The 15,886-nt window shown below is 45.4% G+C and overlaps 1 protein-coding gene across 24 annotated transcripts in view; it reads left to right on the top strand.

The window, feature by feature from the left end:
- The window catches only part of Ablim1 (actin binding LIM protein 1), a 277,019-nt gene extending 261,139 nt beyond the window's left edge, over positions 1-15,880 (top strand). For 6 of the 24 annotated variants that reach the window (XM_029543461.1, XM_029543453.1, XM_029543466.1 and 3 more), the window contains 11 exons: positions 886-990; positions 2,589-2,636; positions 4,985-5,131; positions 7,079-7,170; positions 8,174-8,279; positions 9,079-9,143; positions 10,138-10,198; positions 10,704-10,711; positions 11,576-11,650; positions 12,726-12,806; positions 14,845-15,880. In XM_029543461.1, the coding sequence (XP_029399321.1) occupies positions 886-990; positions 2,589-2,636; positions 4,985-5,131; positions 7,079-7,170; positions 8,174-8,279; positions 9,079-9,143; positions 10,138-10,198; positions 10,704-10,711; positions 11,576-11,650; positions 12,726-12,806; positions 14,845-14,958 (902 nt within the window). In that variant the 3' untranslated portion in view covers positions 14,959-15,880. The remainder of the gene's footprint in view (positions 1-885; positions 991-2,588; positions 2,637-4,984; positions 5,132-7,078; positions 7,171-8,173; positions 8,280-9,078; positions 9,144-10,137; positions 10,199-10,703; positions 10,712-11,575; positions 11,651-12,725; positions 12,807-14,844) is intronic. The other 18 variants (XM_029543524.1, XM_029543457.1, XM_029543471.1 and 15 more) reach the window with 5 other exon arrangements.
- Positions 15,881-15,886: the final 6 nt, after the last annotated feature.

Here is a 15,886-nt window from a genome sequence, read left to right as displayed (position 1 = left end):
TGTAACCTTGTCCCAGGCTAGCCTGTGGTATCCTAGATTTCTAGACCATGGCTTTGGGCTCATCTGGGGCCTTTTTCTGGGCACTAAGGAGCTTCCTGAAGAACTGATGGAGCCTGAGTCTCCTCTCTGAGCTTGCACATCAGTCCCGCGAGTGTAGCAATCCCAGGCTAGGGAGATCAGAGAAGCAGAGGTGGGAATCTCTCTCCTTCCCTGACTTGTGCTGGTCATGATCGGGTGTTCCGTTAGTATGTTAGTGACTGATTCATTAGCCAGAGGAAGTAATACAAAGAGAGAAGTCCCCAGGGTGGGTAGCAGGGAGGGGTCTGACTCCATTTCTATGTTTCAGAGGAGGATAACAGAAACCCAGCCTATGATGAGACCACTTTATACCATGAGGGGAAGGACTGGGTGACCACCAAGGCACCCAAGCTTAGCTTCAAGAGAAACACACTGTACTGGCCAGCCTCTCCCATTGTGCCTGGAAGCAGTTCTACCTGCAGCTGGGGCCTGCACATCCCACCCACCTACATGTTTGGGATTTAAGCACCTGACAACTGGTCCTGAATCAGCAGCCAGTGGCTTTCCCTCATCCCACATACTTAGCATCTGACCGGTTTGCGGAGCTCGAGGCCTCCACTGCATGCCGTTGGAATGGTGCTTCCCTGGCTGCTGGCTGCTTTGAATCTGGTTCTACCTGAGCTCAAATCTCCCCTTTGGAAACCAAACCTGATGCCACCTTTGCGAGCCAAGTTGACAGACTGAGTTTGTTTCCATTGTTTCGCCTTCCTGACGTTCCTTCCCTGCAGCTCGCTGTGTTGAGTTTTGATGCACTGGCTTTCCTTACTGCCCTCTCTCATTCTGTTTTCTCCATTCTTCTCATTGGAGGCAATGAGCCGTCCAGCGGCCGGAACTCCCCTCTCCCCTACCGGCCCGACAGCCGCCCTCTAACTCCAACTTACGCTCAGGCCCCTAAACATTTCCATGTTCCAGGTAGGAGCTGACACAGTGTGTCTTGGTGTCCTGTCGCGGTGTAGAATGTAGCTTTGTAACCTCGTCTGTCTCCATTTCTCATTTTTCTTCATCAAGAGGCACATAGTTGACAAACACTAAATTGCAGGATCTGACCTTCCAAAGGGTCAAAATTAAAGTTGGTGGGATCAAACTGAAGGCTTATGCTTTCAATTTAAAAGATTTTTCTTTTCCTCATGGCTAGGAATGAAACCTGGGTGAGTGCTCTCCTACTGAGCCCCCAGTGTCCTTAAAGAGACTGGGAGGCAGAGAGAGTAAAGACCATCAAGAATGGTGGGGGTTTTTTGGTTAAGATTTTAGTTTTTGTAATTGTGGCTTCTAGGATGTCAGATTGTGGTTCACTCTCATTAACAAAGTATCATAAGAGCGGTGGAGCTATGTTCTCATCCTGAAGACTGAACCACACACCCCCGAGGAGTTGTAACATTGTCTCAACCGGGCAGTGGTTCCCGACTAGGTAGTAAGCAAGTCGCCTCCAGGGCCCACAAACGTATCTTGCAATTTAGGCTCCACACCCCAAGCTTTAGCCTGGTAGTCATAGCGCTAGCTGCTCAAATAACAGCTTGCCATCAGAGGCTGGAAAGCCCGTTCAAGGTTAGCTCAGTCCATGAGAGCACCAGGTCACGGGGCCACACAGACTTACAAATTACCCACTCTGTTCTCATAGCTGCCTACCTAGAATCTCTATTCATTTTTTTCTTTTAAATATATACTCAGCAAATCAGGAAGGTAGAGTGAGATTGGAACCATTTAACTAGGGCTTCCTTTAAAACATTTTTTTCCCATTCATCTTGAAAACCTGTTACATACATTTGAAGTTTTTCATATGAAGAATTCCTCCTCCAAGGTTCAGTCTCTAAGACTGGGGGCGGGAGGGCAGAGAGGGAACTCTGGAAATGTCTGAGCACCTTTAGTCAAAGTGAAATGGTGGTGTAATCGGATGCACACGTGCGGATAGCATTTTTTGCAGTGCTTTTTTCTTTTCTTTCTTGCTTCTTAACACAAACTTGGCCCATCTGGATTAGGTCTTTGTTGATCACCCCGTGTTGCTCTGTTTAGTCTTAGCCTCTCACGTCGCTCTCCATTGCTCCATTCATTTAGTGAAATAGTAAATTGAGCCACCGGTAACTCCTGGCAGCTCAATTTCTAGACAGTAGCAATTTGGGGATTGCCTTTCCCCAAACTCGTTATGTCTTCCTGATCATCTCAGTGTCTCTGCTGCGTGCATCGCTTCCTGTTTAGATCCCACGTTCAGTGAAGTCTGTATGTGAGATAAATGGCTCAAGACTAAGAGGCACCTCTCTTGTGTGCTGTGATGTATTACAAAGGCTTCTATGTTACCTATGTATAGATCCGGATCATTTCTGTGGTCTTTTCCCCCCAGTGTACTCAGTCTTTGTAATACAAAGGTTGGCTCTCTGGGTTGTTTTTGTTAGAGTCTTTGGATGTGGTTCACTCTTTCATTTGCCTGTTGTTCCTTTGTTTTGTTTTGTTTTGTTTTTTCCTCCATTTCTGAGCTGGTCCCCATAATCACACATCTTTGCTTTTCATTTCCACAGATCAAGGGATCAACATTTACCGAAAACCACCCATCTACAAACAGCACGGTAAACTCGCTCTCCTCCTTAGCTTTTAAGTGGCTGAGTCAGCTGTACTCCTCTTGGCTGTCTTCCGAAAGGCTTGCCTGCTGCTGCTTTGAGAATGACTGAACCTGGGGCCCAGCACCTATTATGCCCATATAAACTGACAGGATACAAATATCAACTTAAGTAGAGAGCACATGGCTCAATCAGGAAACTTCTAATTTGATTCTGACCCTGTCAAACTGTATCATCCTGTCCACAGAGAGAGGGCATTATGGTCACAACTTTTTAGCCATTAAGTAATTTAACCACCTTTTAAAATAAGTTTGATGAGCTTGCTACTCATTCAGATAATTAAAGCTAGTAAAAAAAATGAACCATAGACAAAAATTCTTACAAGACACAAGCCCCATAGTAGACAGGGAAACAAGCTGAGGAAGTTAGGTCCTGTCCCATACTGCATACATTGCTGTGTGGCTCAGAGGCAGAAACTCTATGCTCTAATGGTTTTGTCTGCAAGGACCAGTGATTTAGGTATGTGTGTCTCATCTAGGTAACTGTGTCTCTTACGGTTCTAGAAGTGAAGAATCACCAAAGTGGATTTATTATTATGTTTTTATTTTCTGTGAACATAGGGTTGTTTTTTGTTTTTGTTTTGTTTTTAATCTAAGAAAACAGAGGGGTTTTTTTTTTGTTTTTTGTTTTTGTTTTATTGAGTCTCATTTTCCTCACTACTATTAGCTCTCTCTGGATTTATCTACCATCAATCTGTAGCTTAGGTAGACGGCCTTCCAGTGAGTTTTGAAAATTGCACACTGTGTCTGGAGATGTGAAGGCTGTCCATAAAATCTAGTCAGGAGTAAGTAAGGATCCTGTTGAAAGTACACAAGGAAAAACTTGTAGGCCAGCACTCTAGGCAGGGGAAAAGTGTGTATTGTTTGGTTTTCCTTTTCTTTTTTATTTCAAGATTTTTACATCCCACGCTTGCATTTTAAGTTTATTAACATTGTTTTTGTTTTTGTTTTGTTTTTTATGGTTTAATGTCTTCCCACACACTCATTAACATGTGAATGTCTAACTACTGACTTCACCAATTCTAATGAGTAAGTACTGTTTGAAATCATGCTTTTTTTGTTTTGCTTTAACAGTAAAATACCCATCTAGATTTAGCAGTTTAGAGATGTATGTAAATATTAAAATCTCCAGTGCCTACCTCCCTAGCCGGTCAGACAAGAGTCCCAGAGGTTGGATATTGTTAGGTTTCACGCGGAAGGAATGGCTTTGTTCATTTGGTATGAGTCCTTGTGAGTAATTAATCAATAGTACTACTACAGCAACACTTTCTAAGGCATGTTCTGCAAAACCTGCTCCATGCCAAAATATAGATGTTGTGTCCCAAACCAGTACCCATTTCCTGAAGCATTTACAAGGGAAAAAAAGTCACTTGTCTTCATTTTTCCATAGAAGCGCAGTCTCATGCTCACACACTGTCCTCAGGGAAGACACAGCCTTTCCTAAGCCAAGATACTGTTCCCACTAAGTTAATGATTCTGAGACGCACTGCTTCCTACCCAGCCAAGACTTTTTATCCCTTATTATTGAGTAACCTTGGTCAAGTCACACAAGCAAGTCGAAGGTTGGAAGTTTACTAGAAAAGATACAAAACATTATTTCCAGATTTAAAAATGTGTGAGTCCCAAAGAACAGTAATTTAACTCCAGTCTTATAAATATATTCTGCAACACCAGGCCAGTTTGCCAAGTCAGCTGGAATCCGGGACTGACCATTTAACCCAGTTTGTTTTGCTCCAATTTGTGATGAATTTGGGGGCTCTAAGCTGTTGAGTCCTCCACTAAGTATAGCCACAGAGAACCCTGTGACTAATGTCACTTGCCTGGGCTACTCTTGCCTTCAATTGTTTGAACAGACCCCAGAACAGAGCAGTACGTCTGGATGACCACTGTAACCCAGAAGTTCATCTCTCCATTTCAATTTCTCCTAGGATTCAAAGACCCATGTAAATCATGTAAAGGATTAAGATGAACTAGATTAGTGTATTTGTGGCTTCCTGGCCCCCAGGACAGAGCCAGACCCTCTCTAAGTATGGACAGCTAGAGCCAAATGCTACTTGTCCAACTTTTCATTTAGCTCTTGAATTTCAAATTTAGAACTCAAATTTCTAATTATCAAAATTTCCAATTCCAAGAGTGTATAAAAATCAGAGACTGATTAGGAATGTCCAGTTTTATGGTGGCAGAGGTGTTCGGAATTCTAGTTCTGGAACATTCAATGAAGAATGGAGAATCCTGTCTGTGGGGTGGTACCACCGCGACCTTACAGACCCATAGCTAAGCATCCCTGGTTCCATCTAGATGCAGCTGCTTTGGCAGCCCAGAGCAAGGCTTCAGAAGATATCATCAAGTTTTCCAAGTTCCCAGCAGCCCAGGCGCCAGATCCCAACGAGATACCAAAGATTGAGACGGACCACTGGCCGGGTCCCCCCTCACTTGCCGCCGTAGGTATGCAACCGACATAGTTAAGTCAAATAGACGAATACCTAGGAAAGCATAAAGTGAATTGCTTAAAAAAACACGCAAAGAAATATCACAGAGACATGTAAGAAAAGTATCTAGACCAACGGGTAGATAGTGAGAAGAATGACTAATATTAGTGTGCACCCCAAATGCTCAAAAGTTACAAAGCTCTCCCCCCATGGCCTGGCTATACACAAGGATCCAGAACTGGTCTATAAATGGTGGCTTGGAAGGACTGACTCAGTGCCTGTTGAGCACAGTTGGATCAGAGGCTGCTGGCCACAGAAGAAGTCTGGAGAACAGAGTGGGTGAAGTTATGGGGAATCCACTTTCCCAGTTAAGTTTGTTTCAGACAGTATCTGGGCTGCCTTTCCCCACTGTTAACAAGCGGCCTTAACGCTGAGACCCCCTCCCTCCCTGCTCAGGCAAGGCCATCTGATCCACTAAGAAGGGCTGTATTAGGCATTCTGGAATATAACTTGTGTATGAGTTTACATCTGTCATTCCATGATCCTGTGCTCCAATGTCACATTGGAAATGTCATTCTTTGCTTTATGCCTTCCAGTTGTGTCTGTGTCTTTACCATTTTGTCAGTAGTGAAGTCACTTAGGCCTCTAGAAATGGATTAGACTGGAAATCAGAACAGCCTTACACAATTTCAATTAACCTCACTCCTGTTGACAGCCCAAAAGGCCTGCAGTGCTCCACAAAACCTTAACCTTCCTCATCAGACTAACTTTTTTTTTTTAGAATAATTTTTATAGGCAATAGAAGTCCATTTAAAAGCAATTAACATTTATAGAAATAGTTGAAGAGAAAGCTGCTCACATTATTCACAGATATTCTATAATTGGGTTGATGAGATGTATCTAGTTCTTGCAGATTTTAGTAGATACATTTTTTTATTAGTATAAACTGAAGAGAAAATCCACGTTGGCTTTTCTAAAACTGAAACAGCTGTCAGCCTTTGCCCCCCCCCCCCAAGCTTCCTCAGCTACATTGCTTAGAAGGGACCTAAATTTAGAGTCATTGTTGACATGGTCATCATCACCAAATAGTCTGAAGTTGCTTAGAACCCTACGGTGAGGGGCGTGTTTGCTCTTTTCATCAAAACAGCGAAGGAAAGTACAATGTTTGGTAAATGTTTATTTTTGTTAGATTAGAAAGAGTCCTGCTCCCTCAGCCAGATTTACCTAAGCTATTTGGGAAAACCAATGCTTGTTTCAGCCTTCCAGTCCCTGGGACAGACTTTCTGGGAGCTGAAAAGGATGCGTTGTCTGCTACATTGTTTCGAAGTCCCTTGCAGCTGTGCTTACCCTATTTGAGTTACTTAATAGTAGCAAAATTATTTTGTGACTGATTTTTTTACTGCGTGACGAAAGGAAAATTGTGGACCCCGACTTTAAAAGAAACACACAAGATATGCTTCTTAATGGATTTACTAAGGGTAGAAGAAAAAGTGGCAGCTTATTTTTTTTTTTAAAGCCCAAAACTAGGAAAGAGGGGACTGTAAGTTTGAAAAACTTGCTTCTCTTAAGAGAACGACTGTCCGAGCAAATTGTAGATAAGTAGATGGGGCTGGGATTCCTTGCCAGTTAAAAAGCGGGCCTGACCCTAGCTCTGGTCATTAAGTGATAGTAGCTGGAGGTCCCTCTCCACTTGCTATAAGGAGCTCTGGCCTGTGGTTAATGTTGATGCTTTGAGGCTCAATTGCCACAGCAAGCCCAGGTATCCCGCCTTAGCTACATGACAGCTGTGAGAAGCAGCCCCGGTGCTGAGTGGGTGGTGGACGTGTTTCCTGTGGAACTATTCTCTCCACCACGTGAAAGTCCCCTGCACACCTTACCAGCCTGATAGACAACCAGACGGACTGTGGCCGAGGTTCCTGGGTCGTGGGGCTGATGTGAGAAGTTGTCTTTACTGTGGAATTAGGAACTGACCCGAGACGCAGATCTAGTGGCAGAGAGGAGGATGAGGAGGAGCTTCTGAGACGCCGGCAGCTTCAAGAAGAACAGTTGATGAAGGTTTGTCCATGAGGGTGCCCTCAATTCTACTTCCTTTTGACTCCTGGCATTTGCTTGTTGTATATAACTACTGTGTGCACACCACCAAGGGAAGGTGGTGGTCCCAGGCCTCAAGGGCCCACAGTCCAGTAGGAAAGACATGGCAGGCAGCCGATGGTATTCAAGGTGGTAAGGGTGCGGCTGGAGGTTTAGAGGGTCATGGGATGCAGCGAGCAGTTTTGGGGTAGTTGTGCAGGTAGCCTGATTGGGTTGAAAGGATGTAAAGGGATCCTGTGGGCCAGGGTGGTATGTACTTATTGGCATGCAGATCTTGCTTGAGGGACTTCCTTGGGGTGACATTGGTCCAAACCTCCTCAGAACTTGGTCAGGATTTATATATGGAATGAGAGAAAGGCTATCCATTGGTTTGCCACCAAGAGCTCTATCGATTTCTAAACACTGACCAGTAAGGGGCTAGTGGGTCCCTTCAAATGGTGTTCTCCAAAGGTGCTAGAAATGCACGTGGTGTTAAGTGCACGGGGTGGGGGGTGGGGGAGGATGCAGAGCTCAAGCCTGGTGTGTGTAAAATGTGTATAGGACTCTGAGCAATGGGTATAAATCAGAATGCACCTTGTGGGGTGGTCACAGTTTCTTCCCTTATGGATTTCTAAAATGTGTGAGCATATATTCCTTTTTTATGGTTTTTAAAGCAAATAATGAAATTTCTTGTTTAAGGATGCCCAATCTACAACAATCTCTATCTCCTATTAAAACAAAAAAAACAAAAAAAGCGAAAAACAAAAACAAAAAACAAAACCATCAAATTCACACATGCCGAGGTGTTTGGGGGAGGGCAGAAGAAGAAACGTGACCTTTTAACGTTAGAGCCGGGCACTGGCAAAGCGAACAGGGCTTCAGAGTCTAGAGCCTGTCCTACCTCTTCAGGAACCACAGGCTCCAGGCAGGAAAACCAATAGTTTATGACTGACCCTTGTTTCTTTCCTTTTCCCTTCCTGGCAAATAGCTCAACTCAGGCCTGGGGCAGCTGATCCTGAAGGAAGAGACGGAGAAGGAGAGCAGAGAAAGGGCGTCCCTGCTGGCCAGTCGCTACGACTCTCCCCTCCGCTCAGGTGAGAAAGAGCGCCCCTGCTGGCCAGTCGCTGCGACTCTCCTCCCCTCCGCTCGGGTGAGCCAAGCCACCCGCCTGCCAAAAGATGGAAGTGCAGGCTGGATTGTTACCCAGGAGGCAGGACCAGCTTGTGAGCTCTTTCGAATCCCTTGTGCCCCCTTCTGAGTGTGAGACTGTTCTCTGTGAATATGTAATGCTACAACTACACAGGTCAATAAACAACTTGAAATAGATGGTCCTGTCCAGGGGTGCAGAGGTATTAAGCTATACGTGGTCTGCTCCCTCCATAGCCGACCCTCCTTTCAGACAGATGCAATTCTGTAGCCCTGGCCTTCCAGGAGCCCAGCCCTGATGGGCTGTACAATCGTGGTATCTTACTCAGTTGGCTTCTGGGCTGGATTGCAGCACCTACATATCCCTAGGTTCAAATCCTGCTCTGCATCTTTTGTTAGCTCCTATTATTTGTCTCCTATTACATGGAAATAATGGTGTTCTTAGGACTGATGATTCAAAAGAAGGCACACTCAGCTTATAGCTATGGTGGGGAGTCACAGAGGTACTGCTCACTTCAGCTCCAGCTGGACCATTATGTCCTTCCTCCTCCAGCCTCTCCTGGAGATGATCACGCTCCATCCCACCCCCTCACCACCCCACCCCCTGCTCTCTTCCCAAGAAGGCAGTGTGCTGTGAACTCTGGGACCCAATATCGTTTGAATTCTTTTTACTGACTTTTAATTGTATAAGATCACTGGGAGTCTCGCTGGAGCACTAGAAAATCCTCTTCCTTTCTTCTCACTCAGCTTCACATGCTCCGTCATCTAAAACTTCGTCTCTCCCTGGTTACGGAAAGAATGGCCTTCACCGGGTAAGACTTCCTTCAGTCGATGGTGTCTGTATGTCTCTCTCCCTCATTTCTGTACTGACACATCATCAGAATAATCTTGTGTATTTTTATTTTTGCTACATTTTTATTTACTTCATATGCACGCCATGCGCACGCACACACATATGCATGCACGTGAGCACATGCATGACGTTACATGTATAGAGATCAGAAGGCAGCTTGCAGGAACCAGTTTTCTCTCTCCACCATGTAAATCCTGTGAATTAAACTCAGACTCATCGGACTTGAGCAGGTACCTCTATGCACTAGACATCCTGCCAACCCCCGAATGATCTCTTGATCTTGGTGTTCGAATACAGGGCAAACTGCCATCTGCCTAGCCACTTGGCGAATCACTTTGAGTTATAAGCAAAATAAAATACTTCCTTTCAAGGAGAAGAAACTGGCTTTAGATGAATGACCCGTGTAAGTTTTACAGACTACAGTAAGAAACAGCAGCCAATTTCTTCCAATAAGGCAAAAATTAATCACTTGATTCATTATCTCTATAAAGAGAGTCGGTGACAACCACCTTCCCCTACCAAGCTAGAATAATTACAATTATATAACTAGGCCTAGAACTACATTTGGTGGTAATGAGGTAGGGGTGTCTCTCTAGTCCTGGGGCTGTTCTGGAACTTACTGTGTAGACTACAGCGGTCTCAAACTCACAGAGATAAGCCAGGATCAAAGGTGTGCATCACCATGTCCCACCTTTAGAAATACATTTTTATCCCCGAACAAGAAATACTTGCTCTATAAAAGCCTGCTGAACAGTAGTACCACAGATGCCTGCAAAACACTGGGATTTCAAAGTTTGAAGAATAAATAAGATAAATAAGAGAATCCAGGATTTTAGCCTGAGGAGGATTCTTAGGATCTTGTAAGTCTGTTCTCCCCCCCCCCCCCAAATCCCAACTCTTATAAAAATGACCACCATCGAGATTTTCCAATAATGAAATTCTCCTCATTGCAGCCAGTTTCCACAGACTTCGCACAGTACAACAGCTACGGAGACATCAGTGGTGGAGTTCGAGGTAAGGTTCTGACAGGAGGCTGAGCATGATGGGCAGTGTCATTCCTTGTGAGCCGGGTTCAGGAGAGGCTGTGTAATCACCAGTACAGTGCTTGCGTTCACACTCTGTGCATCCCACAGTAGGGCCACAGCTCTCTTCTGAGTTAATAGCAAGCACAACACCATCACAGAGTCTCTAGATAAATTCAAGCATGGGAAACCAGTATCTGCGCATCCATTCGTGGCCTTTCTGCATGCTGAGTGCTCTCCCTAAGGAGGCTTAGCAGTAGGTGAGGTACGGCCACTGCCCTCTAGGGACATGTGGTGAGCAGAGAGGAAGCTGTTTGAACTGATGCCTGGAGTTGAAGCAGGTGTTTTCTGGCTTCAGGGAAACGGGTGGTTCAGGAGTAAGAAAAGAACATAGTACATTTTGCGATGTTTTGGAAGTCATGGTAAAATAAAATACAACATTACTGTGGATGATTCCATGGTCTTTCCCTAATGATTTTTTTTTTCCGTTTTTTCAGACTACCAGGTATGAACATCGCAGTGTTCCTTGAGTTGGCCACAGTAGAACATTCGTTTTTCTGGTCCATGCTGCTTCTTCAGGGGAGCAGTGTCTGTTGGGAGGATGAACGTGATGGTTGATTACTACATAGCTGGGAGGAGCGGGCATGTCTGGTAGCCAGGTCAAGGTGTCGATGCAGACCTTTCGGGCAGGGCCTGAGCTGGGCCAGGTGTGAGAAGACCCTCTTGCTCTGGCTCTTGTGAGTCCTGTCCAGGGTAGAAGGGAGCAGCCGTGTCAGTCCGGGCACAGGTTTTTAGTTGCTGTCTCTCAGTGCTGAGGCGCTTGCTACAGTTTCTTGCCTGTCCTCAAATGAAACGAAACAGGGCTCTGGGAGAGAAAAAACCAGTTTGCTCCCAAACTCTCTCTTTTCATCTCGAGAGCCTGTGAGGGCGCATGAAGAGAGAGGATAAGTCTAAACTAAATAAGGAATGAAAGAGATAAGTGTCGGTGGCAGTACAGCCTGTAATCCAGTGCTTGTGAGGCTGAAGGCTCCAGAACGCAAGGCCAGCCAGGGCTACAGACAGACAGACAGACAGACAGACAGACAGACAGACACAGAAGCAGAATATTAGATCTGATGGGTTTTATGTGCTATGTCCCTCCACCCTAGCAGCCTAAATCAGAAACTAGCCCATAGTTACGAATCCTTGATGTTTCTCCAACTGGATCCTGTGTTATCACTCTTATTCAGTGAGGATCACACTTTGAAAATTTCATGGTTAGTGAAGACGTGAGGGAGAGGAACTGAGACCCAACAGGAAAGTCAGGGAACCCTCAGAGAGGTTCCCCTGAGAGTTCATGCTCATTACTGAATAAGCATTTCTGTCACAGACCCTCCCAGATGGCCACATGCCTGCAGTGAGAATGGACAGAGGAGTGTCCATGCCCAACATGTTGGAACCAAAGGCAAGTGTGACTGGCATATGTGCATGCATGTGCACACAATTGCATGTACATATGATTACATATGCACATAATTGCATACAAACAAATTGCATGCAAACACAATTGTAAACAGAGATATTTGGTTCCCTATCTGTTTGCTGTCTTCAGAGCGTAAGAGCCACCCCATTCCAGGCTGGTACCCCCAGGCTGGCTTGTCTTGAAGCATCCTGCCCTTCCCGTGTGTATCACGTTGTCAGCAGACTTCAACCCTCACTGCCCACAGTACTCTGCTCACAGTAATGTGCCAGCACTCTTGACCTTATGGCCTAAATGTGACCTTGACCCATGCCACATGCATTTCAAGGCATGTCCAATGCTGAGTGGAGCAGCAGAAACATACTGCAGATCTGTGCTCAGCATATATCCTACTTTGCCGGAACTTTCTTAGTGTTGTAACAAATGTCATACATACCACCTCTGATTAGTCTTGGGCAAACTGACTTGGCTGGTCATCCTAACTCCAGAGCGTTCTGTGTCTCAAGAGGCATTGAGTTGCCAGATGTGGTGGAACATACCTTTAATATAAGAGCTCAGGAGGTGGGGGCGGGCTGAACAATCTGAATTTGAGGTCAGCTTGATCTACATAGTGAGACCCTGTCTTGAACCAAACCAAACCAAACCAAACCAAACCAAAGGCTTGATCTCCTTGGCACCTATACTTGGGGCTTATTTCAGTATGTCAGCTTCCAGAACACTGGAATTCACAAATCTGTCATAGCTGAGAGGGATGAGCCCCACACGAAGGTGCCCTGTGACCTAGCAGCACCTGTAAGAGGCAGTATGTGTGCTTGATGCCTCAGATCTCTGCTAACTTTGACCTTATGCCTCATTCCTAGTAAGTTAGTATGCTTATATTCAGAAAATCGTCACTGGCAGAGAGGAGAGGAGCAGATAAGAGCCCGTCTCTGTTCCCTGAACACTAGAGGTTGCTTGTAGCTGCTTTTGTTGCTGTCTCTATCATGGGTGAGCTGGACTTTAGAGTGTGCTTATTAATTCCATGGATAATCGTTGCTAGACAAGTGTCTGTCTTTCTCAGATATTTCCATATGAAATGCTCATGGTGACCAACAGAGGTCGCAACAAAATCCTGAGAGATGTGGATAGAACCCGGCTGGAGGTAAGCAAGGCAAAAATGTAACCTCAAATGAACGCACACACACACACACACACACACACATATGCACACATACACAAGCATGCCTCTAAAAAATTATAAATGTATTTTTTCCAGAGGAAACCTAAAGTCATGGTTTTTTAATTATTTATTTTTTTTTAAAGATTTATTTATTTAATATATGTAAATACACTGTAGCTGTCTTCAGACACCCCAGAAGAGGGGCTCAGATCTCATTACGGATTGCTGTGAGCCACCATGTGGTTGCTGGGATTTGAACTCAGGACCTTCAGAAGACAAGTCAGTGCTCTTAACCACTGAGCCATCTCTCCAGCCCTTAATTATTCATTTTTATTTTATATGCACTGGTGTTTTGCCTGCATGTATGCTGTATGAAGGTGTTGGATCACCTGGAATTTGGAGTTACAGACAGCTATGAGCTGCTGTGTATGTTCTAGGAATTGAACATGGGCTCTCTTGAAGAGCAGCCAGTGCTCTTAACTGCCGAGCCATGTCTCCAGTCCCTAAAGTAGTGAGGTTTTTTTCAAGTCTCGTATTGTAGGTGGAATGGGAAACTAACTAAAACCCTGAGACTCTCCGAGGACCTAACACAACGAGATGGAGATTACAGCATCTAGTCACTGCTCCCCTTAGAGCTCAGTGTTTCCTTAGACACCAAGAGGTGCTGCGAGAGGAAGGACAGGGCCCATTCTCAAAGTGCATACAGTGCAGAGAGACTAGAAGGTTGCTTCCACACTTGGGCAGCACTGAGGCAGACAGTCTCTGGCTTCAGAGAGGCCAGCGATAAGGCACATGCCCTTACATTTAAGCACACTTACATCTAAGCCCGCAGTAAGGTCAGTATGTAAAAGTACCAGGTAAGATTTATAGTGGCCTCAGAGACACAGTGTGGTTCATCACATTTCTGGAAATTGGATGATGGTGTTATTAGGGCTGGGATGCGAGCGTGGGCATCCCCATCACTCCTGAGATATCCCCAGATCTGCCATGGGGTTGTCTGAGTCCACTGAGAGGAACGTCCTAGGTATTCTAGATCTGTGCTGGACTTGCTTCTTTTTTGGCTGTTTCTGCCTTCCTTGTTCTCAAGGGTTATTTCGTAAGTGTACCCAGGACTTCCTTAGGCACGGGAGACCTGTATTTGTGCCTTTCCATCAGAATCATTTTTAGTTAAGAAACTTCCATCTGTCCATCAAGTTTCTTTCCTGACACAACACAGTGCTTTTGTGGAAGAGATTGGGCTAGCTCAGGCTATCCTAGTGTTAAAATGGGTTTGACGGGAAGAATGACCAATGAGAATGACCAATGACCAATGAGAAGAATAAACCTCCTTCTCTCCTGTTACTGGGCCAGGAGGAAGCTCTGGGGCTCTCCCAGGAAACACTCTGAAAGTCCCTTTCTTTTTGACTGTCACTTGGGTCCATTTTTCAACATCCCAAGGACCTGAAGTTATGCTGTCACATCCAGTACCACAAGTCACCTTCATGTGCCCAATCACTAGCCCAGCTCTGCAGTGTAACCACATTGGCAGTAGTCTGCCAGGTGTTTCCTCTGGTGGAGGACACTACCTGGCTGTGCCCAGGAAACAAGCCCCAGAGAGAGCCGTCTCTCTCCCCAGTCTGACTGGCTCTTCAGGATGATGTTAGTATCTCTCAGTTACTGCGAGGAATGGATTTCAGGACACTTTCCCCCCCAACAGCCAACAAAGGCTGCAGGTGCAGAAAGTGATACATTATTTATACATTGTCTCTGCACACCCTCCTTTATGCTTTAAACCAAAACGTAAAGGATATGTCCATAATTGCAGAACCTTGTTGTTTGGGGCAAAATGACCAGAGAAACGGTCTATACATGTTTAAGTCAGATGCAGTTTGGGAAGGATACTTTTTATCTAAACGGACTGAATTGGGGATGCAGAAGCCAGGACTATGGAAGGCTGGCTGTATTCATAAACTGGAAAAGGCGTCTGATGTTCATTGGTATGACCGTTAGGACTAACAACCTCTTACTTCTCTCTTCCCAGCGCCACTTAGCCCCAGAAGTATTTTGGGAAATCTTTGGGATGTCCATACAGGAATTTGACAAGTTACCTCTTTGGAGACGCAACGACATGAAGAAAAAAGCTAAACTCTTCTAAGTCCCTCAAGTAAATGACAATCAGGAGAAGAATTCTCAGTGGCGGTGGTGTCTAGAACATTGTGCAAAGGCCCAGAATTGATCAGAGAATTCATTCACCACCCCGTCTCCAGGCAGCAACACCAAGGGCAAGTCTGATCTCAGCACCCAGGAGCCACATCCTGGGCCAAGCAACAGTAACCCTTGCCAAGCAACGCCGGGGTAGAATTTCTATGTTCCCAAATTCAGCAGCGTCCACATGAGACCTTTTCACATGACTCTGTGGGGTTTCTTTCTCCTTTTTACTTTCCCCTTTAGCCCATGTCTAACTTAGTGCTGCCTGTGTTGGTAAGAGTCAGCAAGTGCCCTTAGGAAGCCACACGGAGGGGATGCTGGGAGTCCTGACGTATGAATCTATTTATTACGTAGCACTGTGGTGGAGAAGGAATCCAGGGGCCTGCCCTGATCTGGTAGCAGCTACTTTGCCTGTCCTTGGCCATCTCCCTCAGCTCTGCCTGGGCTCTGAGGGAAATGGAACTCTGTCAGGGAGCAGGCAGTTCTAAGTTCGTGGCTGAGTACCAGCCAAAATGATTTAGACGAGCTCCTGTGTGTGCTGAGACCGGGCTACCCAGCTGCTAGAGGGGAAAAACAAGACAATGGAAAAGGAAAAAGGAATGAAGGAACCTCCCTCCCTGAAAGCTTTTTCTGCTTCTGAGACTGTGCTCAGCCCTTTCCCCTATAAACTGATAGGAACTGCGTGCGTGTCCACCTTTCCAAAGGAAAGGCAAAAAGAGTTTCCAGGTTGGCCCAGCTGCTGATAGGTGATTTTTTTTCCCCACGAATCATGTATCTCTTAGAGAAGAAAACTCTGTGCCCTACCACATCACAAGGTCTCCTCCTCAGTGTGTGTGTGTGTGTGTGTGTGTGTGTGTGTGTGTGTGTGTGTGTGT

The sequence above is a fragment of the Mus pahari genome, chromosome 1 (assembly GCF_900095145.1).
Source record: "Mus pahari chromosome 1, PAHARI_EIJ_v1.1, whole genome shotgun sequence".
Taxonomy (NCBI): domain Eukaryota; kingdom Metazoa; phylum Chordata; class Mammalia; order Rodentia; family Muridae; genus Mus; species Mus pahari.
The sequence above is the reverse complement of the archived record's forward strand: the minus strand, read 5'-3'. Positions and strand labels throughout refer to the sequence as shown.